We start from the raw sequence: 27,400 nt of genomic DNA, 5'->3' as shown, positions 1-27,400 counted from the left end.
AAATACAGCAAACATCCTTTCAAGTGCATGGCTGGCCTTCCACGGAAGCAGGGCAAAGCCCCGAAGATGGAATTAAGCTCCGTGTGTATAAAGAACTGGAAGCAGGTTCATGTGACTGGGCCCCATGAGCAACAGCACCAGCAGAAAGTGAGCTCAGTAAGGAGGCATCCATCTCTGCTGGTTCTAGAGGCCATGGTAACACAGTTGGATCCAATGCCAGCATGTTGGGAGCTGTTGGAGGCTTTCAAGCAGCAGAGTGAAGTGATCTTGTTGACATTTGAAAAGGATTTGTCTGGCTGCTGTCAGGGGGGTGGCCTGTAGAGGACAAGGAGAGGCAGAAAAAGGGAAGAGGTTCCTGCCAGAGGTCGGGGAGAGGGTTGTCAGCTGTAAGCCCTGTGGAGATGGGGTCGTGGGGGGCTTTGAGATCTATCTTAGAGATGGAACTTGCCGAGAGACTGGATGCAGAGGGCAGTAAGGGGAAAAGAGGGACCAAGGAGGACAGCGTAATTTCTGGCACAAATATCTGGGGTGCTGGTAGTATATCGTTTGCTGAAAGAGGGGAGATTGAAGGAAGAGCAAGTTTCCTTTGGTAGCAAGGCAGTAAATCAAAAGTTCCATTTTGCACACAGTAACTCTGATGCCTGTTAGGCATCTCTATGAGGATATCAGTAGGCAGGTAGATCTAGGTTTCTGGAGTTCTAGAAAGAAAACAAGCCATATTTCAGAGACAGCGGCACGTATATGGTACTTAAAGTAACAAATATGTGAGTCCACCTAGAAATAACCTGTAGACAGAAGAGAGAACTGATGACGGATATTTGGGGAATACAAGTTTGGGGGCCAGTCAGAGGAAGAGCCAGTTAAGAACACTGAAGGAAAGCCAGGGAGCTGGGAAAGAAGCTAGCACATGTGGGGATGAGGAAGCTGAGGGAGAAAAGAAGCTCCTCCGGAAAGGGAACAGGAATGGTCTGCTATATGGAATGATTTTGAGGGTTCAACTAAGATGAGGCCAGACACGTGACCATTACATTTGGCAAGAGAGATGACCTTGACCAGCACAGTTTCTGTGGAGTTATGGAACAGAAGCCTGTTTAGGGTGAGAAATATTAAGTAAGGTATTAGGTAAGAAGGTGGACACAGAAGCTACAGACCATGCTTGGGGGAACGACCTGCTGTGATGGGAACAGGACTAGCAAGCATCTGGAGGCCTATGGAGATCCAGGGAGGGTTTGTTCTCAGACGGTGGAGGTAGATGTGCTGATGGGGTGACCCATCAAGTAACGCAAGGGAACACGATGATGAGGGCTGGAGGAGAGGGACAGATAATTGCAGAGGTTCTGCCCTGGACAGAAAGAAAGCTGGGCTCTGAAGCCCACAGGGACAGGTTGCCCTTAGATTGATTACAGTGGGTGAACTGTCCATGCTCCTAAGGGAAGATGGAGAGATGCAGACACCTGGAGGTGGCAATGGAGATTCAGGAGTGAGAAGATGAGATGTATATAGTGTTTAGTCTCTGGGTATTTATTTTCTCTAAGAAACAGTGTGTGAAGTCAACTGAAAGGGGTGGGATGGGCTGCTAGAGATCTGAAGAGAAATGAGAAAAGGATACAAAATGGTTTTGGAGGCTGGGAAATGCATATTGCAAACAGAGAGAGAAGTGGGTGGGTGACACACCCTTTATGTAGAGCAAGATGCCCAATGCCTGTGCATGTGCAAACACACACACACACACACACACACACACACACACACACACACACACACACACACACACACACTAAACAAGGGACCAGAACACAGACTTGACAGCTAATGAAGGAGAGACCGATCTGAATAGCAACAAATAGGATAAACATAAGCTGCTGGGCAGAAGAATATACATCTGAAAATACATTCTAAGCTGACGAGAGCTGGACTCTGGACCAGCTGGTTGTCTTCTGGGTTTAGACTCCTTTTTTAGTCCCAGTTTCCTTAGTAGGCTGCAAACTTCTAAGCTGGAATCACATTGCAAATTGATGTGATGTTGGGAAACAGTAAAAGCAAAGGGCAGTATTTCTAAGACCAGCTGACATGAAGAAGCCTGAAGTCCTCACGGAACAGGAAATGTCTGAGCAAAAGCAAGGAGCCTGAGGTTCCATAGAAAACTATGATTCTCTAATTTAATTTCTGTCAATCACGTTAGTCATAGAGCTATAACTACAGAGAGAAGTGTGTTGCTTTCTTATTGCTGCTTTAACAAATCACCACAAACTTCTTAGTCTTAAGCAACACAAATTTATTATCTTAAAATTCTGGAGGCCGGAAATCTAAATGAGCTGTCAAGGCTCCTAGAGGCTTGAGAGGAGAACCCATGTTCTTCTTTTCCTGGCTTTTGCAAGCCTCCTGCATTCCTTGGCTTCTTGCCCCTTCCTGTGTCTTCAAAGCCAGCACTGCAGGGTCTTCAAATCTCAATCCAGTCTGGGCTCTGCTTCCCTCATCTCACTGCCTTCTCTCATTCAGACTCTCCTGCTTCTCTCCTTCCCATATGAAGACACTTACACTTATGCTGGGTCTAAGAAGCTTCATGATGTATCCACTAGTGTAACTTTTTCCTTGGTTAAATAACTCATTCTATTTTTGTTTATAAAATTGTGCCTTCTGACAGTATAGCATGGAGAAGACAAGTAGTGACTCTATAGCATCTTACTATGCTGATGGACAGTGACTGAAATGTGGTATGGGGGGGACTTGATAATATGGGTCAATGTTGTACCACAATGTTGTTCATGTGAAACCTCATAAGATTGTATATTGATGATACCTTAATAAAATAAAATAAAACTCATCACCCTCAAAAAAAAAAAACTCTACCTTTCGAACTAATTTATTTTAACAGAGGCATCAGAGACCTCCCCCTCTTTTCTTTGCTCTTTCCCCATGTCCTGTGCAGTAGCCTGAAATTTAAAACATTATGTGTGCTTCACTCAGCCATCTAAAGCTTTTTTGTTTCATCTAGTATGCAAAACACTAGGATCTCCAGCTTTTGAGAAAGTTCTTTACATGGAGCTCTCAGAACAAATGTAAAGTGAACTAAGTATGTTTTCTCTGTTCCATCATAGAATTTCCTCTGTGTTTTAGATATTTGAGACTTTCAAACTTCTACATAGAATATTGAGAGTAGACATCCCCTCCTAAAATATATAATGTAGTTAATTTAGCAATCCACATAATCCTCATGTATTAAATTTCTAGAAAATGTTTATTAATTTATGATTGATAGGATGTCATTGATGTTAATATCATTTGTCAACAAATTTTATGTTTAAAAGTTAGTGTGCCTATACATGAGTCCATGTCTGGTACAAGATTCTGCCTCAAATCCTGGTGGAGAAGATTCTGATGAATAACTTTAGCTTCATGGCCTTGAGGAAGTTATGTCACCTATAGGAACTCACTTGGCTCCTGTATAAACAGTGAATAATTAAATTGCTCTTTTGGAGATTGGGTATAGACTCCCTGACTTTTGTTCACAAAAAGCCTTATAAGTACCAAATGTTTGCCAAAAATTAAAAGTTGCTTCACATAATTCATCTATACTTCTATCAGTCTCCTCTCTGTTTTCCATTAGAGTTGATATGCCTCATTATTTCTCATTTAGAATTATGTTTGAATTTTGCTCTCAGCCATTTTATATTCATTCAAATATTAGCTTTCTTTTAGTTCTTGAAGAGATTTGTTTGTATCCTATTATGCTTGTTTTTATTATTATAACAAAAACACTATTTAGAAATTTAAATTATCTTGATCTACTACTGTATGGCATGTGCATGTGGAAAGTACCACAACTGCTAATTCTTAATAATTGTACTGGTCAGGGTGCTGGCAGGAAAACAATGATGCCCTCAGAAGGGGTCATTAAAAAGAGTTATGTGGGAATGGGTAAGAGAAACTTACAGCAGCAGGGGGGCATCTGTACCCAGCTGTGTCCCAAAGGGCAAGAGGAGGCAGTGGTTGGCAGAGCCTGCAGAGCTGTGGCTGTAGGAGAAGGTCCCAGGGATGAGCATGCCTACTGCCAAACCTCCACCCAGCTAGGGGGACGGGAGAGAGGAAGCAGTGAAAGAAAGATCCCAAACCCCGCTCCTGCCCTCTGCGCTCCTGCTGGTGCATCCTTTATCCAAACCAGGGGGAGTCAGTGGACAAGGGAGCCAGCTGATGCAGCCCCCAGAGGTCCATTTCCTGGCATGCAGGAGGGGGGAGGCAGCGTGGAGGGGAATCTGGACGAGCACACAGAAGATGCCCAGCACAGTCATCCAAGGGAAAGCATTCTCATCCCACATTAATTTATCTTGGCCTTTGGAATCTGGTTGTACAGAAAAATGCATGCACCCCGTACTTAGACCCTGACTCCTTTGGTTCCAAGCACCTTTCTTCTCAGGACTGTTATTGGCGGTCTTAAAGTTGAGCTGGTTGCTGTGGTGAATGTTTAGATCAGCTCATTCTTCTGTGGGTAATAAGATTTGCCTAATAAATTTGCAGTGTAGTCACCCACAGCGACTGGCGCCCTCACCTTCCTAGCAGGCAGTGCTCTCCCCTCCCTCACCCTTCCCATCCTCATTTTCCAGGCTGGAGCTTCAGCATGGGGTCTGCCTACCAGTTCCACAGCTGGCGTGTGTTCGTGATCGTCTGTGCTCTCCCCTGTGTCTCCTCAGTGGTGGCCCTCACGTTCATGCCTGAAAGCCCACGGTTCTTGTTGGAGGTAAACTTCTTCTTACAAATACTTAAGGAAGCCACTTACATAGGGAAAAGTTCCGTGTTAGTTCTAGGAAACGATGTTTGCCTCTTTGGGAGGTACACTTTTCCTTCATGCTATCAAACTATGGAAGATTTGGTTTCCTGGAGATATGCTTTAAACAGCCAGTGTGTGAAAAACTGCCTTGTGGCCAGAGAGCACTAATGTTCCTCCTGAAGCAAATAACTTCTCACTCAATGAAGAGACTATGGCTAACTGTTTTATCAATAAAATTTTAGCATCCAAAGGTAGTATTTCTAGTCATAGGCACACCCATTCAACTGCTAATGTACTCCAGGATATCCAACTAGTTAGTCCCTGTGTTCCCATGCAACATGCAGAAACACATTTGCACAATCATACCTGATTTGACCTGGCAATGCAAGATGGTTATTTGAAAATCAGGGGATGTAAGTGTTTTACCTCCTAGTGCTTCACCATCTACTTGAATTTCTTAGGTTGGAAAGCATGATGAAGCTTGGATGATTCTGAAGTTAATTCATGACACAAACATGAGAGCACGGGGTCAGCCTGAGAAGGTCTTCTCGGTGAGTACAGCTCCTCAGTGAATCTTCTGCACCAGGGGCTGGGAAACCTTTTCTGAGAAAGGGCAGATTGTAAATTCCCCTCTCTCTCTGCACCGCTACACTTGTCTGTTAGTCCTCTGACTTCCATTTTGCCTTATCCTCTTGTACTGCCTCTCTATGTATTGTTCCCTTTGCATGGAATAGTCTCCCATCCTCTAGTTACAAAGTTTATTCTCAATGGGGAAAGCTAATCTAAATTAATGAAAATTGGTTGTGTGGAATTTTCAGAAGGAATGATGGTTTTTAAATCTTTTGAAATATGCAGTCATGTAAAGTGTTTTGTTTAAGGTAGGTTTAGGGGAACATATGGTAAGATACAGCAGGTCTGTAAGTAGGATCTTCAGTGTCTCATAAATAACACCAATTACAGTTCTTAAAATACATGAAATAGTCCCTGAAACAGTCCCCTGACATTTTATTTATTCATTTCTATTTAGGAAATGAATTTTTTCCTAATGTAAAGAAGGTGTTAGTCTGTCCTCTATCATCATTATCACAGATTCTTAAGTAGCAAAATTTTTCATGCAGTGTAATGGAGAAAAGAAGATCAGTAATGGATGTCCTCTGTGTAGGGCCTGGAAGCCTTTGAATAGGCACTTCTTTTGAGTAGACACACAATAAAGGAAGAATATTCTTAAATGAAAGGATTTTAAGACTGAAGGCATGTTGAGATATCATTTAGATATTCAATGTCGCCTAACCCTTTGTAGCCGATGAGCATTAAACCCTTTCTTTACCAAAGACCTTCTGAAAAGGTGCCTTTGTAGGGCCTCATTGCCTGCTTACCTGCCTTTGCTTCTAGAAGGTTGGAGTTACCATGAATTGTCACTCATGGTCATCCATGTGGTTATATAAAGGTTAGGTGTGCGAATAAGGTGAGAACACTTCGAAAGAATAGGTAATTTCAAAGTCTTTTATATGTAACTTTCAAAGTCATTATTTGATTTCACCAAAATAAATTTGTCCTTTTCCTTATTATGCCTATGACACAGTGAATTTCCATATGTTCTTCCAAGGTCTCCTTTTCAAGCTCTTCCTATTACCCCTATCTTAAATACTGTTTTTCAGGACTTTATTTTCAGCTAATTTCTCCTTTAACCTTACACACTTTCCTTAGCTGATCTCAGCTACTTCCTGCATCTCTGTATCCTAGAGGACAAATCTGAGTTCCAGACATGCATATTGAGGGGTTTTGTGGACATTATTTTATATCCTTTCAAACCTGAATTTCTAAACTAGAACTTTCCACCTTAAGAGCCTCCAGATCTCTTCCTTGTCCTAAATTCTATTAGCAAGTACCACCAGCACCACAAAACCTGAACCCTGAAAACTACCGTACTTCTTTCTTTCCTCTAGCACCATGATATCTAAGAAATCACCATGTCCTTGTAGTCTCCATCCTAAGTATCACTCATCATTGTCCCTCACTTTCCACCCCTGCCACTAATTTGGTTCAGCCCTTATTACTCCCTGCCCTCTGCCCTTGGACTGTTCTTCAGGAATCCCAAACTCTTTGTAGTTGGGCAATAGACTGTCTTCTTTCACATCACTGGACATTTGTACATGGTATTCCTCACACCTGAAACACCCTCTCCATGGTTATACACATGGCAAGCGACATACTTCTGCATAAGCCCCAGCTCATTTTCAGCAGTTTGTGAAGCGTTCTCTCTCGCTCCTGGGTCAACTTGGGTGTTCGGTACAATGGACCTCTTCCATCTGATCTAGACCTCCATTAGAGGCTTTCACTATGTATGGCATCCTTGGGAAGTATGATGTTTTATGTTTGCACCTGTGCAGCCTAGTACCAGGCCTGGCATCTCATGGGTGCCAATGAATGAACAAACATTGATGAGTGGAGAAGGGAAGCCTCCCAAACATAGTATGTTGAGTGATAAGAATACCCTATAATTTTTTTAAATGCCTACATGGATTATTTTGAGCTGACTCTATTTAGAATCTCATATTTAATGCAGAAGTTATTTTCATTAAATACAGACATCTTTGTTTACTTAGCCACTAAGAAGCTACTGCCTGCCTTGTGTAAGTGAAAGGTGCCAAGGGTCTCCAGATCACATCTGTCATAAGCCAGCCTTGGTACCGGAACTCTCACAATAGAAGAGCTGCTCTGAATGTTGGCAGAATCTCCAGAAACATATGTTCAGAAGTCATCCCTGGAAGGGCTACTGTGTGTGGACATGTTGGTGTTCTCTCTCAGGTTTCTCAAAAGCAGGAAAATGTTGACTAACAGGGTAGGAAGGAACAGGTCCACAAAGGAGCCACTCTCCCTTTTTCTTCTTTTCAGCCTTCCTTCTCTGCATTGAAAGCATTGCTTCTCCTGTCTCTCGGTTCTTTTCCTTAGTAAAAGAAGGTTAACTTAAGTCATAGCTGCAGCTTCTCACACTGAACCACCATCATGTATTCCCTTCAGTGCTGAAGAATCAGTGTTGATGCTTGGAATCAAAGCTCATTCACTTGACCTTTAGCCATGGTCACCTGTGGGTATTTGCTGCTCTGCCACTATGGATGAAACTGTGGGAGAAGGAGGAAAGGGTCATAGTGACCCTCTCAGATTAAAAGTTTGATGGGAAAGCTTTAAGAACTACGTTTAGGGGGCAAATTAATCAAATAAGCAGACTCCAAAGTAAAGTATGTACAATCACTTTAGTCCAGGCAAAATCATTCTTAATCCAGGAAATAATCTCTCTGGATGTTTTATCTGCTAATGTGTGCCTTCTTCGTACTGATTCAGAGAAGAGCATTTTGGTTTCATATTACTCCGTTCCTACTTACTCCTCTCCTGTTTCTCCATGGTGTTCCCTCCCATTCATTCTTTACTCAGCTTCTTAAGTGCCGGTGGGAGCTGTGTACTTGTGCCAATGGTCTCATATATGAATGGGGTGATTACAAATACCTGTTTGCTTTTCGTTGGGGTTAGTTTTCACTCCTTTAAAAACAAATTGTAAGCCCTCAGAGAACTCAGCACTTTGTACTTTGTTGCTCTTTACAGGTAAACAGAATCAAAACCCCAAAACAAATAGATGAGCTGATAGAAATTGAGAGTGACACAGGAACATGGTACAGGAGGTGTTTTGTTCGCATTCGCACAGAACTCTACGGGGTAAGTAACAAGCCTGCCTGCCCTGACTTGCCAACTAACTTGTTGCATTTGAGGTTAGTCAGAAGCAGGGTTAATTGTACTAGTCCCAGGAATGTGGCTCTTCTCCCTTCTGTCCAAGATACCTGACCAAGTAATAGGATCCCTTTGGGATCAGTGGGCTAGCCAAGACATTACACCTTTGGGAAGGGAAGGTGTTAGGCAAGGAGTCCTGGCAGTGGCAGGGTACACTGAAGGCTAGGGTTACTCTGTCCATTGGCCTCCAGGAAGCTTAAAAATAAAAATTCCAGTATTTGTTTTCCTATAGCCTTTAGCTTTTATTTTTCAAGTTCAGGTGAATCTGGCCCAAAGAAAACAATGTTTTTATAATTGACTGGGGTGCTGGGAGTAGGGTTGACTAGATAATGCATAAGACAACTAACCCTCTAATATTTTACAGATTTGGCTGACTTTTATGAGATGTTTCAACTACCCTGTCAGAGAAAACACAATAAAGCTTACAATTGTTTGGTTCACCCTGTCCTTTGGGTAAGTGATAAGTAAATTCTTGGTGAGTGAAATCTTTACATTTCCACACTGTAACTCCCAGCCATACTACTTTCTTTTCTTGTCCTGTTTGATGCTGTTAACATGATAGGGAAGATTTTTTTCAGCTTGGTTTTGCTGACAGTTACGGTTTTTATAAACTACTTATATTATTTTGTCATAAAGCTGGGATGACAAAGCAATAGACTCTCCTCATTTGCTCGGCCCCAGGCACAGCAGCCTCTTTGCTGTACCTGAAACATGCCAGAGCTGGTCCCATCTCAGCCCTTCTGTGCTGCCCCCAGGTATTGCCCAGCTCATTTCCTCACCTTCTTTGAGTCTTTCTTCAGATGTCACCCTCTCAAGGACACCTTCCTTCCATAAGCACCATTTTTTTTTCATTGCAGCTCCTCAGGACTCCCTATCCCCTCTCAGCTTCATTGTACTTTAGAGCACCTTCTATCTTCTAATAGACAAAAAGCGTCTTTATTCTATAAGAGATAAAGCTTTCTCTTTGCTCTGGAAGCCCTGTGAGAACTGGAATTTTAAACTGTTTTGTTTACTGATAAATGTCCCTGGCACATAGTAAGTGCTCATAAAGAGGTGTGGTCGAATGGATAAAACCACCAAATAGGTGTTTTAAGAGGAAGTAAGCAGACATTTTCATAATTTTATTTGCTAATAGCTGACATATTAACTTTAGAATATTTTTGCCTAATTAGCCACTGTAAAAAGGCAGTTAGGTAACACCTCACTTTCAAGTCAGGTCAATGGGCTTTTAGTGCCTTCGAGAGCCTGACATTGATGCTGCAAGTTTCATCTTTTAACACCCCTAAACTAAGCTAGGTCAGTGGTCAAAAGTGACTGATCTTTCCCTTTGCTGTGGGATATAATAAAGGGGAAGACAAGGAAAGGAGGGATCAGGCCCAATATCTCTTTCTGCTGTGTTACTTGGGGACACTACTGAGTTTTAGCTCCTTATCTCTAAGCTAAGATGGTTGATTTAGCATATGCAAAGTAACCCCCACTGAAGTTCTGGGAAACCTGTTAATTGATGAAAGATGAGAAGGATGAACATTATCATGTATTAATGCCTACTATGTGCTGAACACTGGGGTAGGTGCAGAGATAAGCAAGACGAAAGTTCTGCTCTTAAGATGTAAAGAGTTACTTGGTTTTTTCATTTTGTTTACTTATATTTTAAGCTATATGATTTCCTTATAATATCCCTGAAACCACAGTTCCTAGCATTTAGTGGGTTTTCAGTAAATATTGAATAAATGAAAAATTAGATGAAACTCCTCCAAATCACGGGTGATGGATGTTCCAGGGTAGCGTAGTTCCCTCATTGCTGACATGTTAAAGATTTTTGTCCTGTGTGTATGTGACTGATGTTGCATCCCTGAGTCACTTCTTGTTCAGTGGCTGCCACTCATACCCCCACAGTAATTAATTCATGCTCTAAAAAGAAGGGGTTAGAATCAAAGGAATCTTGAGGCAGATATGCTTCAGGAATCCTGATGACAGTAATGGAATAACAGAGACTTGGAGAACTGACCAGAAATCACACATCTGGCAAAGCCAGGATACAAACCTAGCATGTGTACCTGTGAAAGCTATGCTCACAACCACTTCTTTCTCTGTGTAATGAAGTGTAACTGGGGATAAACTAGAGCAGTGGTTCTCAGACTTGCATTTCAAGAATCACCTAGTACCCCACCCCCAGAGTTTCTGATTGAGCAGGTCTGGATGGGGCCCAACAGTTTTCATTTCTATCAAGTTCCCAGGCAGTGCTGGTGCTACTGGTCCAGGGACCCTACTTTGGGAACCACCGAATTAGAGCAGCACTGTCCAATAGAGAGACAGCATGAGCCACATAGGTCATTTTAAGTTTTCTAGCAGGCACACTAAAAAAGTAAAAGGAAATGGATGAAATTAATTTTAATTATAATTTTATTGAACTCATTATGTCCAAAATATTATAATTCTAATAGATGATCAGTATGAAAATGATTAATGACTCAATTTTACATTCCTTTTTCCTAAGTCTTCAAATTTGCTGTTTTATACTTCAAGCATCTCATTTGGACCAGTGGCACTTGAACTGCTCAGTTGCCACATGTGGTTAGTGGCTGCTATACTGAAGAGCATGGCAGCTAAGCTGTAACCTGTTAGAAAGGCACATTAGAGTCTGAAAGGCAGGCAGTGGAAATCACCTGGACTTTCAGATGATTTCCCAGCCTTGGACCACTTTGAGAAATGGGCCCCTGCCCCCAGACTAGCAGTGTCACAGTAGCATAGGAACCCAGAAATGCTCTCCATTAGTAAAGGGCCCATTGTCTAAGTCTCAGTTACTCCGTCTCTAGTATCAGAATGATGATAGTATCCACCTTCCTGGGTGGTCACCCAATTAAGTGGGATGCAGAATGATTTCTCAAAAGACTCTGGTTTTCATCCTCATCACTGTCATCAGGATTCCTGAACCATCTCTGCCTCAGGAGTCCATAGATTCCATTTTTGAAGGGTACTCAGTTTTGGACCCCAGGAGTTTATGCCACCAGACTGGGTAATGGGGTTCCTCAGTGCAGCAGGGGGATGAGAAAACATCAGGGCTGGGGCGCCATGTGCTGGCACAGGATGGAGTCCTTATGCACATCTCTTCCCCAAGGAATAGTTCAGGAATTACAAACCTGGGGTTCTCCAGGCGATCTCTAGCTTGATTTTTACAGACTTTATCAGGGGCATAGGGTTATGCAGAGTACTGTTTGATGATTCATAATGTTGCAGGGAGCCAGTCAGACTCACAAGTGCTTCTGGGGGAGCCACTACCTCTTTGAAAGTGTCCAGCAGGTGCTCATTACCACTGGCGTGCTGATACCTTACGAAGCTATATTTCTTTGTCTTCACAGGTACTATGGATTATCTGTTTGGTTCCCTGACGTTATTAAACATTTGCAGCTGGACTCACTGGTAATAAAACAAGTGGCAAGAGAGAAGTATACAAATTTCACTGTTAACTATACAGTGGAAAATCGGGTGCAAATCGCAATGGAATTCGACAATGGCAGGTCCAGAAACTTTGAAATAACTTAATTTTCTACCTCTTCTCAAAAACATATTTCTTACTAGCCTTCACTACACTGAAGCATGCACAGTTTTTTTTTAGTCTGCACACTTAGTCATTTTCAGACTGAATTTGAATACTTCCAACTGGGTTTTAAAGAAAAGGTACATGTGTATCAGGAATTCATTTAAAACTACTTCTGAAACTGAGCTGCTTCACATTTAATTAAGTAGTAGAATTGACTGGTATGAAGAAAAAATTTAGAGAGACCCTAGAAAGCAATGAAAATAAGTTGCGGAAGAGTGAAGAGTATGAGAACATAGGAGGGGTGTTCACATTATTTAATTCAGAGAAGAAATCTGAAAAATAATTTTATTCCTGTCTTCTACTCCTGAGAAAGGGAACCACCTTCAGAATTCCTTCCTTCTCTACTATACTGACAAAAATTGGGGTTAAATTTTATTAGGAAGAGTTTCCATTAGAGAACAGGAATGATTCCCCACAGCTAAGGGATTTGAAAATGTGGAATATATAAGCAAAGGGCATTTTTGAGTATGAGGTCTGGAATGCCTTTTGATGAGGTGAGAGAACTGGCTCAGGAAGGTGGTTCTGGTTCATTCTTTCAGAATGGGAAAGAGGTAGAATGGATAGTCATTTCTATCCATTATTTGTCATCTGAGCAAATAATTGCTAGTATGAGTTCCTGATGGTTTACATCATTCTTAAGAAATTGTCCCAATTTCAGAAGCAATAAAAGTAAAAATCTATAATAATTGAACAAAGTTTCCCAGGGCAAAAACCAGTTTGGAAAGATGAAGAATTCTGTGGGATGCTTATTGTTTGAGTAATGAAAAGGAGAGTTCAGAAGATAATTGTTTGAACTGGCAATTCAGTAAAGGGCCTAATCCGTATCCAAGCCACATAGGATCACTTTCATTCTCCCACATAAAATATTGACTGGATTCTGCACTTGTTTTTTGTGCGGAAATCTTAGAGTCAAGTGCTCTGTAATTCGAGGGTGAAAATTTACCTCATTTATTTTAAAAAGTGTTCTTACTCCTTTAGCATTTTATGATATATGTGCCTTTGACAATAATATTTTTAATTATATTTGTTAAAGCTGTAAGCTGGATGTTCAGTCATCAGTAAGAAGTTTTTTAGCAATATAATGATTAGTAATTTTAATAGTATTAAAATCCTTATAAAGCATATACATTTATTTTAGAAAATGATACAATTTATTTTTGTCTCTCAGGGAAATTTGAAATACTACTAGCTAATTCTTTTTTCTTCTTTGCCATTAAAGCCAGCTCTTTTTAAAAATTGAAGTATAGTTGATATACAATCTTGGTTTCAGGTTTACAACATAGTGATTCAACAGTTACCTACATTATTAAATGCTCACCCCAATAAGTTTAGTTACCATCTACCAACATAAAAAGATATTGCAATATTATCAACTATATTCCTTACGCTGTATTTTCATCCCTGTGACTAATTTATACTACAATTGGGATTTTGTGCCCTTCACCTATTTCACCAACTCCCACCCACCCACCTCCCCAATGGCAACCATCAGTCTCTTCTCTGTCTATGATTCTGTTTCTGCTTTGTTCTGTTTCTGCTCTATCTCTGTTTTGTTTTGTTTTTTTAAATTCCACATATAAGTGAAATCACATGGTATTTGTCTTTCTCTGCTTGGCTGATTTCATTTAGCATAATACCCTCCAGGTCCAGCCTTGTTGTGAAAATGGCAATATTTCATTCCTTTTTATGGCTGAATAATATTCCTTTGTATATATGTACCACATCTTCTTTATCTATTCATCTGTTGATGGACACTTAGGTTGCTTCCATATCTTGGCTATTGTAAATAATGCAGCAATAAACATAGGAGTGCATATATCTTTTTGAATCGTAATTTCATTTTCTTTGGGTAAATTCCCGGAAGTAGGATTGCTGGGTTATAGGGGATTTCTATTTTTAGTTTGTTGCTTTCCACAGAGGCTGGACTAATTTGCATTCCAACCAATAGTGTAGGAGGGCTCCCTTTTCTCCACATCCTCGCCAACACTTGTTATTTCTTGTCTTTTGGATAGTGACCATTCTAACTGGCATGAGGTGATATCTCATTGTGGTTTTGATTTGTATTTCCCTGATGATTAGCAATGTGGAGCATCTTTTCATGTGCTTGTTGGCCATCTGTATTTCTTCTTTGGGAAGAATGATCCAATCTTCATTGGATCATCTGTTTTTTGGTGTTCATTCTTATGTGTTCTTATATATTTTGGATATTAACCCCTTCAGATATATAATATATTCTCCCAATATATTTGTTGATGGTTTCCTTTGCTGTGCAGTAGTCCCACTTATTTTTGCTTGTGTTTCCCTTGCTCAGAGAGATGTAGCCAGAAAAAAATTACTAATGCTAATGTTCAAGAAATTCCTGCTGATGTTTCCTTCTAAGAGTGTTGTGCTTTCATATCTTGTATTTAGGCCTTTAATCCATCAAGTTTATTTTTTGTATGGTATAAGGCAGTGATTTAGTTTCATTCTTTTGCATGTAGCTAACCAGTTTTCCCAACGCCATTTATTGAAGGGACTCTCTTTTCCTCTTCTTGCCTCCTTTGACCATATATGCAAGGGTTTAATTCTGGGCTCACTATTCTGTTCCACTGGTCTATGTGTCTGTTCTTGCACTAGTACCATACTGTTTTGATCATTGTAGCTTTGTAGTATAGCTTAAAATCAGGGAGTATGTTACCCCCAGCTTTGTTCTTGTTTCTCAAGATTGCTTTGGCTATTTGGGGTTGTTTGTATTTCCATACAAATTTTAGGATTATTTGCTCTAGTTCTGGGAAAATTTCATTGGGATTTTGATATGGATTGCACTGAATCTGTATATTGCTTTGAGTAGTTTGCCATTTTGACAATATTAATTCCTATCTGTGAACATGAAATATCTCCACATTTATTTGTGCTTCTTCAATTTCTTTCGTCAATGTTTTATGGTTTTCAGAGAACACATCTTTCAACTCATTGGTTAGGTTTATTCCTAGGTATTTTATTCTTTCTTGATGCATTTGTAAATGGAATTGTGTTCTTGATTTCTCTTTCTGCTAGTTGGTTATTAGTGTGTAGAAATGCAACAGATTTCTGCATATTGATTTGTATCCTACAACTTCATTGAATTCATTTATCAATTCTAATAGTTTTTGAGTGGAGTCTTTTTCATGTCATCTGCAAATAGTAGCAGTTTTACTTCTTCCATATAAACTTGCATGCCTTTTACTTCTTTTTGTTGTCTGATTGCTGTGGCTAGGATTTCTAGGACTATGTTGAATAAGGTGCTGAGACTGGGCAACCTTGTTTTGTTCCTTAGAAAGAAAACTTTCAGCTTTTCACCATTGTGTATGATGTTAGCTGTGGGTTTGTCATATATGGTCTTTATTGTGTTGAGGTATGTTCCCTCTGTATCTACTGTGTTAAGTTTTTATCATGAATAGATGTTGAATTTTGTCAAATGCATTTTCAGCATCATCTTTTGAGATGGCCATATAGTTTTCATCCTTCCTTCTGTTAATGTGGTATATCACATTGACTGATTTGTGGATACTGAACCATCCTTACATCCCTGGAATACATCCCACTACATGATAAATGATCCTTTTGATGTATTTTTGAATTTGGTGTGCTAATATTTTGTTGAGGATTTTTGCATCTATGTTCATCAAGGGTATTGGTCTGTAATTTTCTTTTTTTATAGTGTCTGTCTTATTTTGGTGATGCTGGCCTCATAAATGAGTTTGGAAGTATTCCCTCCTGTTCTGTTTTTTGGAATAATTTAATAAGGATAGGTATTAGCTTGCTTATAAATGTTTGGTAGAATTCAGCTGTGAAGCCATCTGGTCCTAAACTTTTGTTTGTTGGGAGTTTTTTGTTACCAATTCAATTTCATTGTTAGTAATCAGTCTGTTCAGATTTTCTGTTTCTTCCTGGTCTTGGAAGATTATATGTTTCTAAGAATTTGTCCATTACATCAAGGTTGTTCAATTTTTTGACATAATTTTTTTGTAGAATTGTTTTATAATTCTTTGAATTTATGTGGTGTCAGTTATAACTTCCTCTTTTTCTCATTTTGATTTTGTTTTTTTATGTGTCCTCTATCTTTTTATCTTGATATGTCTGGTTAGGGGTTTGTCCATTTTGTTTATTTTCTCAAAAACCCGCTCTTGATTTCATTGATTTTTATCAGTTTTCTTTGTCTACTTCATTTAGTTCTTCTTTGATCTTAATTATTTACCTCCTACTAACTTTGGGCTTTGTTCTTCTTTTTCTAGTTCCTTTAGTTGTAAGGTTTAGACTGTTTATTTGAGATTGTTCTTGTTTCTTGAGATAGGCCCATAATGCTATGAACTTTCTTCTTAGAACCATTTTTGCTGCATCCTGCATATTTTGAATCACTGAGTTTCTGTTCTCATTTATCTTCATGTATTGTTTGATTTCCTCTTTGATATGTTCATCAACCAATGATTATTTAGAAACATGTTGTTTAGCATCCATGTGTTTGGGTTCTTTTTCCAGTTTTTTCTTGTAATTAATTTCTAGTTTTATACTGTTGTGGTCCAAAAAGATTACTTGTATGATTTCGATCTTTAAAATTTATTGAGACTTATTTGTAACCTAATATATTAGGTTACAAATATATTGTGGGGAATGTTCCATGTGCACTTGGAAGAATGTATAGTCTGATGATTTGGAGTGGAATGTTCTGTATATCTCAAGTCCTTCTGGTCTAATGTGTCATTCAACACCACTGGTTCCTCACTGATTTTCTGTTTGGATGATCTATCCATTCCATTGATAAAAGTGGGGTGTTAAAGTCCCCTATGATTATTGTGTTACTGTCAATTTATCCCATTAGAGCTGTTAGTATCTGCTTCATATATTAGTTGTTCTGCTGTTGGGTGCATAGATATTTACAACTGTTATATTCTCTCATTGGACTGATCCCTTTATCATTATGTAATACCCTCCTTTGTCTTTTGTTACTCTATTTTTATGCCTATTTTGTCGATATAAGTATTGCTACTTCTTCGTTTTTCTCACTTCTATTTGCATCTCTTTCTATCCCTCCATTTTCAGTATCTTTAGGTCCAAAATGAGTCTCTTGTAGGTAGCATATAGATGAGTCTTGTTTTTTTTTTCCATTCAGCCACCATATGTCTTTTTATTGGAGCATTTAGTTTTTACATTTAAAGTAATTATTGATGAGTATGTACTTATTGCCATTTTGTTCATTGTTTTCTGGTTGTTTTTGTAGTTCTGTGTTCATTTATTCCTCTCTTGCTCTCTTCCCCTGTGCTTAGATGATTTTCTTTAGTGTTATGCTTAGATTCCTTTCTTTTTATTTTTTGTCTATCTATTATAGACTCTTGGTTTGTGTTTACCATAAGGTTCACATATATATATTCCTGTGTGTGTGTGTGTGTGTGTGCGTATATGTGTGTGTGTGTATATATATATATATATACACATATATATATATGTTTATATAAGGTTTATGATCACTTAAAACACATTTTAAAAGTATTACTTTTTCATTATTATTCCATCTCCATGTTTTATGTATCTGATGTAATAATTTACATCTTTTTATTTGTGTGTCCCTTGACTAATTTCGTGTATAATTGATTTTGCTACTGTCTTTTTAACTTCATGATTACTTTCTAAGTGATTGGTCTACTATCTTTACTGCAGATTTGTTTTCACTGATGAAAAACATTTAAATTTAAAAACATTTCCATCTAAATAAGTCCCTTTAACATACCCTGATTTAATGGTGATCAATTCTTTTAACCTTCATTTATCTGGAAAACTTACTCTCCCTCAATTCTGAATGATAATCTTGCTGGGTAAAATATTCTTGGTTCTGTATTTTTCCCTTTCAGTACTTTAAATATTTCATGCCACTCCCTTCTGGCCTATAAAGTTTCTGCTGAAAAATCTGCTCATAGCCTTATGGGGTTTCCCCTATAGGTAACTATCTGCCTTTCTGTTGCTGCTTTTAAGATTCTTTCTCTGATAATCTTTGCCATTTTAATTCCTATGTGTCTTGCTGCAGACCTCCATGGGTTCATCTTGTTAGGGGCTCTCTGTGCTTCTAAGATGTCTGTTTCCTTCCCTAGATTAGGGAACTTTTCAGCTATTATTTATTCTAAGCTTTCTATCCCTTTCTCTCTCTCTTCTCCTGGGATCCCTATTATACAAATATTGTTTTATTTGGAATTGTTGCAGGATCTCTTAGCATCATCTCATTTTTAGAAATTCTTTTTTCTTTCTGTTCCTCAGCTTCTGTACTTTTCACTTCTCTATCTTCCAGCTCACTGATGTGTTCCTCTGCAGCTCTATTTTCTATTAATTCTCTTTATTGTGTTTTTCATTTTTGTTATTATATTTTTCAGCTCTGACTGGTTCTTTTTTATATCTTATTTCTCTTTTTTGAAGCCATCCTAAGATTGTCTATTCTTTCCCCAGTTCAGTGATCATCTTTATGACTATGATTTTGAATTCTTTTCAGGAAGATTGCTTATCTCCATTTCTTTAGCACTTTCTCTGGTGTTTTGTCTTGTTCTTTTGTTTGGAACATATTCCTCTGCCTCCTCATTTTGTCTGGTTCTCTGTGTTTCTTCTTTGTGTTAGATAGATCAGCTATGTCTCTTGGTCTTGAAAGTAATGGCTTTATGTAGTAGGCATCATGTGGTGTCCAAAAGCACAAAACCCCCTACCCACCATACCCAGGTGCTCCAGGGGTATTCTCTGTTGTTGGGGGACTGTGGTCAGGGCCCACCCTTTACCTACCTGCCAGCAATGGTGGATCCCCACTGCTATGCCTCAGTATGTGAAGCTTGGCCTTTCTGTTGCAATATGCTGTGGCTGCCAGTAATGAATGACTACCACTGGACTAGGGGGTTTGGGTGGGGCAAGAATGCAGGGGAATGCCAGGGCTGAGCAAGTGGGGTAGATGGAGAGTTTTAGAACTAGTTCCTGCAGTTGTTTGGCCAGTTAGGCTGAGAGAGGGCTGGAAAAGTGGTACCTACCAGCCCTTTCTCCCCTGGAGAGAGTTCCCTTGGACTCCGACCCCTCTGGCACACTTTCCAAGACTACCAAATCTCGTTTTATACTGCTGCCTCTGAGTTGGACCTCAGAGGGATTGACAGCATGCTGGTCCTCCACAAATGTGGAGGAAATGTGGCTCCTTACCACACTCTTTTTATCCCTTCTGTCCAATCCTATTAATCTTCAAAGCCTGATGCTATGGGGACTCATCTTCCTGGAGCAGATCCCCAGGGCCAGGTGTGCCAAGATCCTAAGCAATTTTCTTCTCCACATTCCATTCCTCTCCCCATCCTGCTTGTGGGTTGGCTTGGGGAAATGGCTTGAATCCCAATTGATCATGGCTCTGCTCCTTTACCCTTGTCAGTGTGGTCTTCTCTTTTTTGCCAGGTGTAGAAGTTCTACCTTGCAGTCTTCAGGTCATTTTCAGAGTTAGTTGTATGAGATATAGTTGCTTCCTTGGTGTGTACATGGGAGGAAGTTATCAAAGAACCTCCTATCCCATCAATGTCCTCTATTGCTAACTCATTTTTTAAAAATAGTTTTCCTATTCAACATTTTAAAATGGCAAGTCTTTATGGACTGATATGGAATAACCTCCAAAGTAGACTATCAGGAGACAAAGTAAGATATAAGAATAGTGAATCTCACTTTCTGGTGCCCTATATATAGAATGCTCCTGGAAGACACTTGAGAAACTGACAACTGTGATTATCTCAGGGCAAGAGAACTGGGGATGGCTTGAGGACAGGGGAAAAGATTTACTTTATCCTTTTTCAATGTTTTGAATTTGTACCATGTGTACTCTGTATATATGTTATCCACTAATAAAAGAAATTATTTCTTCTTTGTAAATTCAATTCCATTTCAGAAAATTGATAATCTTTTATGTTCCATTATTTACTCTTTTAGTGAGTGAATTCAAGACTTAGATAGTTTTACTTTAGACCCCTGGAATAAAAATTAAAATCAAATTTTATTTAAAATGGTCTGTTAGGCCATAGCACACTTTGAACTAAAGATGTAATCAGGCATTAAAGTGAGAACAGTTTTGAAAGTACTTAGTAGTGAATAGCTTTTATGCCTATGTCTGTAGTCAGCCAGCTTACATGCCTAGCAGGATCAGCCCCTTCCACCTAATAAGCATGGCATTTGGCATAATAACTTCTTGAACAAGCATTTTCCTCTCAGTGACTGACTAAGTATACATTCCTAGTCTCTTAATAAATTACCAGATGCATTGCTGAATACTTATCTATGTCTCTTGGAAGTCCTTATCGACATGGACAGATCTGAATCATAGACTCTTCTAAGATATTAGGATCATTATGACTGTTATCATCTTCATCATCTAGAATTCCCCCTTGCAACACCCAAAAATGCATTTGAGCAGATTTCATCATTCTACATGTTTTCAAAAATAAGAAACAAGTCCCTCTTGTCATTCTGCTTGCTGCGAAATACCTGTTGGCTGTGAGAAGAAAAATATTCTTGGAAATGAATGTGACCTATGAGTTTCTAGACCCCTGAGTCATTCATTCCTCATATAAATAAAGCAAAATTCTCATGTCCTGTCTTCGGAATAATTAGAAGTCCCTACACTAGAATGAAGAATACTTGGGTTTTCAGTTTACAAAGAAGGTAGAGAGTTTTTTGGAAAGCGATAAAGAAAGAAGGTGAGCATGGAAGCACATCCTCAATTTTGAGCTATTAACCCCAGAGAACTTTCAAATAAAGTCATATGTGAGGAAGAAGAGAGGATTGAAAAATAATCAATAGCCACAGCTAGTCTCCAAACACTCTACCTTCAACTACATACCCCACAACACCCTTTACCAACACTGGGGAAGTTAAATGACGTTATCTTGAATGCTATCTCTTCTTCTGATGGAAAATAACATTTGTGAGCAATGAGATAGCCAAAGTATAGGCTGCATGAGGAAAAATGATTTTCCTTTCTAAGCTAAGAATTTAGAAAATCCCAAAGCCAATGTCCTTTATAATTAAGAGTCCATAGTGGGGCATCACATCTCTAAACCTATTTGACTTAATTTCAAACCCTAATGGGCACAGTCATTGATACTAATTTTTTTGTGTGTGTTGGGCAGATTCCAAGGGGTCAAGTTCAAATCTGTAACTTTCAAAGATACAGTTTTTAAGTCCTGCACCTTTGAAGATGTGATTTCACTCAACACCTACTTCAAGAACTGCACATTTATTGATACTGTTTTTGACAACACAGGTAGGTGTACTACTTAGCCTTGTCTGAGACTTCTTCAGAAGGCCTAGTTCTTCACAGAAAGGTGATACCCAAATGATAATATGGGTAGAGACTTATGAGGGACTAAAATGTAAATGAATGGATTTCCTCAATCAGGTTGCATCAAAGTTAAGCTTGTATTATTTTTGTCATATTTAATGCAATGGGATTTGCTCAAGTTCAAAGTTGAAAAAAATCCTTTGGTGAACAATTTTTAAAGCAAAGAATTAACCTGTAGTTAATTTGTTTTGATAATCCTGGTTTCAAAATCTGGGGTTTGTGTATGTAAGCATGCCTAAATTACAGTTAATGGAAATAGACAACATATGGCCATGCTCACTGGATACAGCTTTTAGTCCAGTCCAGTTCATGGAATCTGGGAAACCCCAGGAAGAAAAGGAAGGGAAACTAACATAGATTGAGCACCTGCTGTATACTGGTTCTTACTCTCAGTCCTTAGACCTTCAGTATCCCATTTAGTCTTCACTAAGTTGAGGCTTAGAAAAAATTAAGTAATTTGGCCACAATTGTAGAACTAGTGACAGCTAACATTTGAATTCAGATTTATCTGATTGCAAAGTCCATGCTTTCCCAACCCTGTACAGTGGTTTATCTGTCCTGTGAGACCAGCGTAATAGCCTGACGCTGGCAGAGTTGCCAGTCCTGCCTTCTTGGTGCTTGGACGGGAGCCAGCTCTGCCTAGCTCCAAATGAGAATGGAGTCCCACATCTTTGGTTTTTTTCTAAACAGTGCTATCACTGTCTTCTAACCCACCAAACCTCAAAAGACCAGCTTTTTAAACCAGTCTTTGTCTTTATCTGCAAGGACAGTAAGTTTTGATTCTCACCACCCAGTTAGCAGAACCCACCATCATCTGTAGTCCCTTCTTGGATAGATCCAAGTTCAAGAAAAAAATCAGCAGTGAGTGCCAGTGTCCTTCAGTGAGGCTGCCTTCTTCCTGGGTGGGTCCCTCCACTTCGACCTTAACTTACAATTTCAGCCTCAAGGACTCAAAGCAAGTCCTGTTCTTTCTCTGTGTCTCAGAGTCCCATAAAATGGTAATAACAAGCTGATTTGTGTACATTTTTAAACAAATTGTTTTTGTATTTCTAATATGGAAGCTATTAGTACTATAATGACAGTCCTATGTAACATCATAATTAAGACAAAGTGACATCTTGAAGGAGAAAACAAGTAATATGTAGTTGACCCTTGAACAACACCAGTCTGAACTGTGCTGGTCTACTTATACATGGATTTTCTTCAATACATATGTTGGAAAAAGGTTTTGGATATTTACAACGACTTGAAAAAGTATTTTTGTCTCTCTAGCTTACTTTATTGTAAGACTACAATATATAATACATATAACATACAAAGTATGTGTTAATCAATTGTTCATGTTATCAATAAGGTTTCTGGTCAGCAGTTAGCTAGTAGTTTTGGGGTAGTTAAAACTTAGTTTATTGTAAGACTACAATATATAATACATGTAACATACAAAATATGTGTTAATCAACTGTTCATGTTATCAATAAGGCTTCTGGTCAGCAGTTAGCTAGTAGTTTTGGGGTAGTTAAAACTTATACACAGATTTTCAACTGTGTGAGGGGTCAGTATCCCCATCCCCCACTGTGTTCAAGGGTCAACTGTAATTAGCAATGGCCAACCATAAAAAATCCATAGATAACTGGACTCTTTAATGTATTCCTTTATTCAATAAAGGTATTCCTTCATTTAGCTACTTTGTAATGTGAGGTCCTAGGCTAGACCCTGTGCTTTGGCCAGGCCCTGAAGCCCTCAAGAAGTTTATAACCTTGATTCTTTTCTGAATTCTTGATAGGGTTTCTTATCCTAATGTACAACTGCAAAAATCTTGATGAGCTATCTTTCTTTGTGTCCACAGATTTTGAGGCATATAAATTCATTGACAGCAAATTTCAAAACTGCTCATTCTTTCACAATAAGACGGGATGCCAGATTACCTTTGAGGAAGACTATGGTGCCTACTGGATTTATTTTGTCAACTTCCTAGGGACCTTGGCAGTGTTGCCAGGGAACATTGTGTCTGCTCTCCTGATGGACAGAATCGGGCGCCTAACGATGCTAGGTATGGTTTCGGGTAAAAGAGCTGCCCCTGCAGTCAAATGGGAGCCTGTTTGCCACTGTACCCCCTGCCCGCTTAGGGATTTGTATCCCACAGAGGTGAGGGGAAATCCCTTAAGACCTTTCATCAAGACTAAATTTTAGTGAAAAGTATTTCTAATTACTTTTCATTTGAGCAGCTTCCATGAGTTCATAGACTGAAAAACTAATTTTGTGTGACTAAAGTGTATCTTTCCGCGTGAGGAGCTGAGTAACTAAGAGGATGTACATTTCATGTGGGCTGTGCTCAAAAGGCAGTTAGGGAAGGAGACCTTTAAACAGGTGAACACACCTGTAGCTGAGCTTTATGGATGCCAAGCTGCAGCTTCCCATTGGGATTCAGTTCTGCTGCAAGCTCAAAGACTCAATGCTTCGTGCTCTACTGAGATTATGGGAACATTCCAGCCTTTTGTCTGCTTCATTGGCAGGTGGCTCTATGGTGCTTTCAGGGATCAGCTGCTTTTTCCTTTGGTTTGGCACCAGCGAATCCAGGATGATAGGCATGCTGTGTCTGTACAACGGATTGACCATCTCAGCCTGGAACTCTCTCGATGTGGTCACTGTAGAACTGTACCCCACAGACCGGAGGTATGTTGAAATGAGCCTCTAGGAAGGCCTTCTGAGCCCCACAGCACCACTGAAAAGCAATAGAAAATAAGCTGAACTGTCATTTCCCTGAGAAAATCCTGAAAAAATCTGGCTTATGAAGTTGTAGGTTCCACTCATATTTTTACAAAGAAACTGTAGGGTAATATGGTTGCTAGCAGGAGTTAATAGGGCAATGAAACCAGTGAGCAAATTTAATTGTGTCCATGACTTAGTTTGCTGGTTAACAATATGAGGAAGCTGTAATGAAACGGTGAGGGATAGGATTTAATAGCCTCTGTTGGGCCACATTTTGAGCTGCTGATCACCCCTGAGAGGGTCTTTATCTTATGTTTGCAAGTATCTACATGTGCTCTGGGCTAAGAAACCACAGAGAGGTCTCTCCAGCATGTACGCCATGACCTTCCTGGTCTGTTGAAAGAAAACCCAACACATTTCCAGTTACGAAAAAAAATTACTATTGGAAATACATTATGTATCTTATCACAAAATGGAGACACAGAGACTTTGCACTTCATAGCAGAGAAAGAGCTAGCAAGAAGAGCTTTGGGCTAGAGCTTTAGGGGCTGAATAGGGGCTGGATAATTAAAAGAATAGAAGCCCTGTTTTGTCTTTGGACATGAATGAAGACAAATCGCCTTTGCCTTCTTTTATTTCATGTATGCTTTGTCACCATGGAAGCATCTCTGCTGGAGGATAGAGTTAGTATTCTCTGGACTTTGAAATGGAGGAGGGTTTTTTCTAGGACTATGCAAAGACATGTAGGATATCAAATTTCAACTGATCTTGAATCCCTCCTTTTGTTTATTAGCCCCAGTGGGGGTACATTCTCTGCATATCCAACTCTAACTTACATTTCTTCTTTATGAACATCTCTTACTGACCTTAGAGGAAGCCTGTAGGTACTTCTTTATCCACCTCCCTGCAGAACATCTGAAACTGTTGCAGATGTCTGCTTATCAGACATTCTAATCCAGGCCCTCTGTAAACTCCTATTGATTACTTAGGCTCTGAAAGGAACTAGCTTCTCTTTCATTTGTTCAATATTATTTCTCATTTGTGGGTAATCTTCTGGGGTGGATGCCACAGGCCTTGGGAGGGGGATGCTGCCAAATATAAGATTAAGGCTGAAGCTTTCACTGTGCTGTCTTTCATCAATCTCAACCTGCAAACTGTGCCCAGATATGGATTAAACTACACATTTAAAATAAACCCCTCCGTGTTAAAGCCAGGCTACAGCACAGCCTTCTACCTTTTGTTTGATAATGTAAAAGTCTGATACTGTTGTAGGTGAATCAGCTGCTTAGTCCTCTCCCACAAGGAATGGAAGGTTAAATATTCTCCTATGGCAAAATCCTGGCCAAAAAGAAAAACAAACACAAATTGGGCAGGTCCCTCCAATGAGAAGCATAGACCTGCTGTATTTCTGTTTTTGGAAAGGCTAAAAATGAACTAAAATAAAAACAGAAATTGCTATTTGCATTAGCTTGGGTCCTCTGATAAACATAGAATAAGATGGGATTAAATGTGTACAAGTTTTATTAGGAGAAATGCCTGTGTGAGAGAAAATGGGAAGGAAGGTGAATTCTGGAAGAGCCACAGTGAAACCTGAGCCCCAGTGCTGGGGCGTGGAAGGAAGGCTGGGCTGCAGCATCCCAGACCAGCAGCAGCATTCTGGGGAGGACTCAGCAAGGCTGTTGGAACTGGGTCGGTGGGGTTGACAGTGTCAGCTTCAGAGGAGCCCTGCTGGTCGCAGGACCCAGGCTGCCATGATATTCCCGTCACATTCAGTTCCTGGAGAAGCAAAACCATGGCGCTAAATTCCAGAGCACAGCAGCCAGAATCTGAGACATGCTTTCTCTCTGCAGCCACACTGTCGCTGGTGGACATTCCCCAGCACTTAAACTAATGTTATTAGATAACATGCAGAAAGTCACTTCCTTCAGTGACGGAGAGAGAATTTATCCTCCACTGCATCACTGCAAGGGCATGGTGAACCAGCCAGGACCACCTACTCTGTTTCAGGCTGAAACCTTCTTTCTCTTCCATCCCTGCTCTGTTCCTTGGAGTCACACCCAGAGGTCTCCGCTGATCTCTGGCTCAGCTGCTAGAGGAAAACCCCAATGGCTTTGTGTGCAGGCACCCTGTGGCCTCTTCTCTACATGAAGGCAGACTAGAATATATCTGGACAGGAATTCTGGTTGGAGGCTGTGATTTTTCATTATAGAACTGCCAACTCCTTGCCAGGTTCTAGAATCTGTCCTTAGCAATCAGAATAGGATACTCTGATTCCAGCCTCCAACCTAAAAAGTAGCCTCTTGAGCCACTGAATAGCCAACTCCTGTCAAAATCTCAGTCAAAAATATTATATTTGGGGAACATAAGGAGTAGCCTAAGTGCTATGAAGTTATAACACTTAACAGGCACGTTTGTCAACTGTGTTACAGATTTTACCTTTCATGTTACATCTGTGACTTTTACTTGGGGTTACATTTGCATTTACTGTGAAAACACCTATGAGGACATGGTGCACCTGTTCCTCCATGCAGAGTCCTCCACCCAGTATGCAGGGAGTTCTAGGATCCCCTCTGGGCAGCTGCTCTGTCTCTTCACTTCCTATGAGAAAAATTGGTAATTCTTCTCATTTCCTTCTGTTGTGCAGTCAGGAAGCAGAGAGCCTGTGTATCTGCTACATCCGCATGGTCCAGATATTTGCTTTGGTCCTTCTCATCCTGATTGGCCCTCTCTTCTATTTCTCCTTTATTAATTTTGTGTCTTTTATGAGCTACCCTAAATCATTCCACAAAGAGGTAGGAAATTTTGAAATTAAAATTATATGTACTTATTGGGTCTCACTTTTCTGTGCCTTAAAATCAAACAACCACAAACACTTTTTATGAGAGAAAGCTCTGTTTTTCCCTTTCCTCAGAATACTTCATTTCTGGCCACCAGATGTGGGGGGTTTTCCCTCTCCAAGAAATTCTAGTTCACCAGCAGACACCAGCTGTGTCCTACAATTTAGCTCAGTGATGACATTGTCTACCTGGAGATAACTTCAGATCCCACAGTTTAAGGGCTCGATTCCCACAAGCCTGCCCCCAACTGCAGATGCCCAACACAAGTCATGTTGTCACCTGTACCTGTGGCCAACAGGGCATAAGTTGGAGTTCTCACAACCTCTTCCTTGGGTTTGATCATTTGAATGGCTGAC

At 39.8% G+C, this 27,400-nt stretch overlaps 1 protein-coding gene across 1 annotated transcript in view; it reads left to right on the top strand.

Moving 5' to 3' along the window:
- The window catches only part of SV2C (synaptic vesicle glycoprotein 2C), a 226,014-nt gene that overhangs the window by 176,055 nt on the left and 22,559 nt on the right, over positions 1-27,400 (top strand). The window contains exons 5-12 of the mRNA XM_037000252.2: positions 4,602-4,735; positions 5,227-5,316; positions 8,366-8,476; positions 8,913-9,001; positions 11,908-12,066; positions 21,287-21,420; positions 23,345-23,548; positions 24,012-24,171. Of these exons, the coding sequence (XP_036856147.1) occupies positions 4,602-4,735; positions 5,227-5,316; positions 8,366-8,476; positions 8,913-9,001; positions 11,908-12,066; positions 21,287-21,420; positions 23,345-23,548; positions 24,012-24,171 (1,081 nt within the window). The remainder of the gene's footprint in view (positions 1-4,601; positions 4,736-5,226; positions 5,317-8,365; positions 8,477-8,912; positions 9,002-11,907; positions 12,067-21,286; positions 21,421-23,344; positions 23,549-24,011; positions 24,172-27,400) is intronic.

Source organism: Manis javanica, chromosome 1 (assembly GCF_040802235.1).
Source record: "Manis javanica isolate MJ-LG chromosome 1, MJ_LKY, whole genome shotgun sequence".
Classification (NCBI taxonomy): domain Eukaryota; kingdom Metazoa; phylum Chordata; class Mammalia; order Pholidota; family Manidae; genus Manis; species Manis javanica.
Note: the sequence above shows the minus strand (reverse complement) of the source record. Positions and strands in the feature narration are given on the sequence as shown.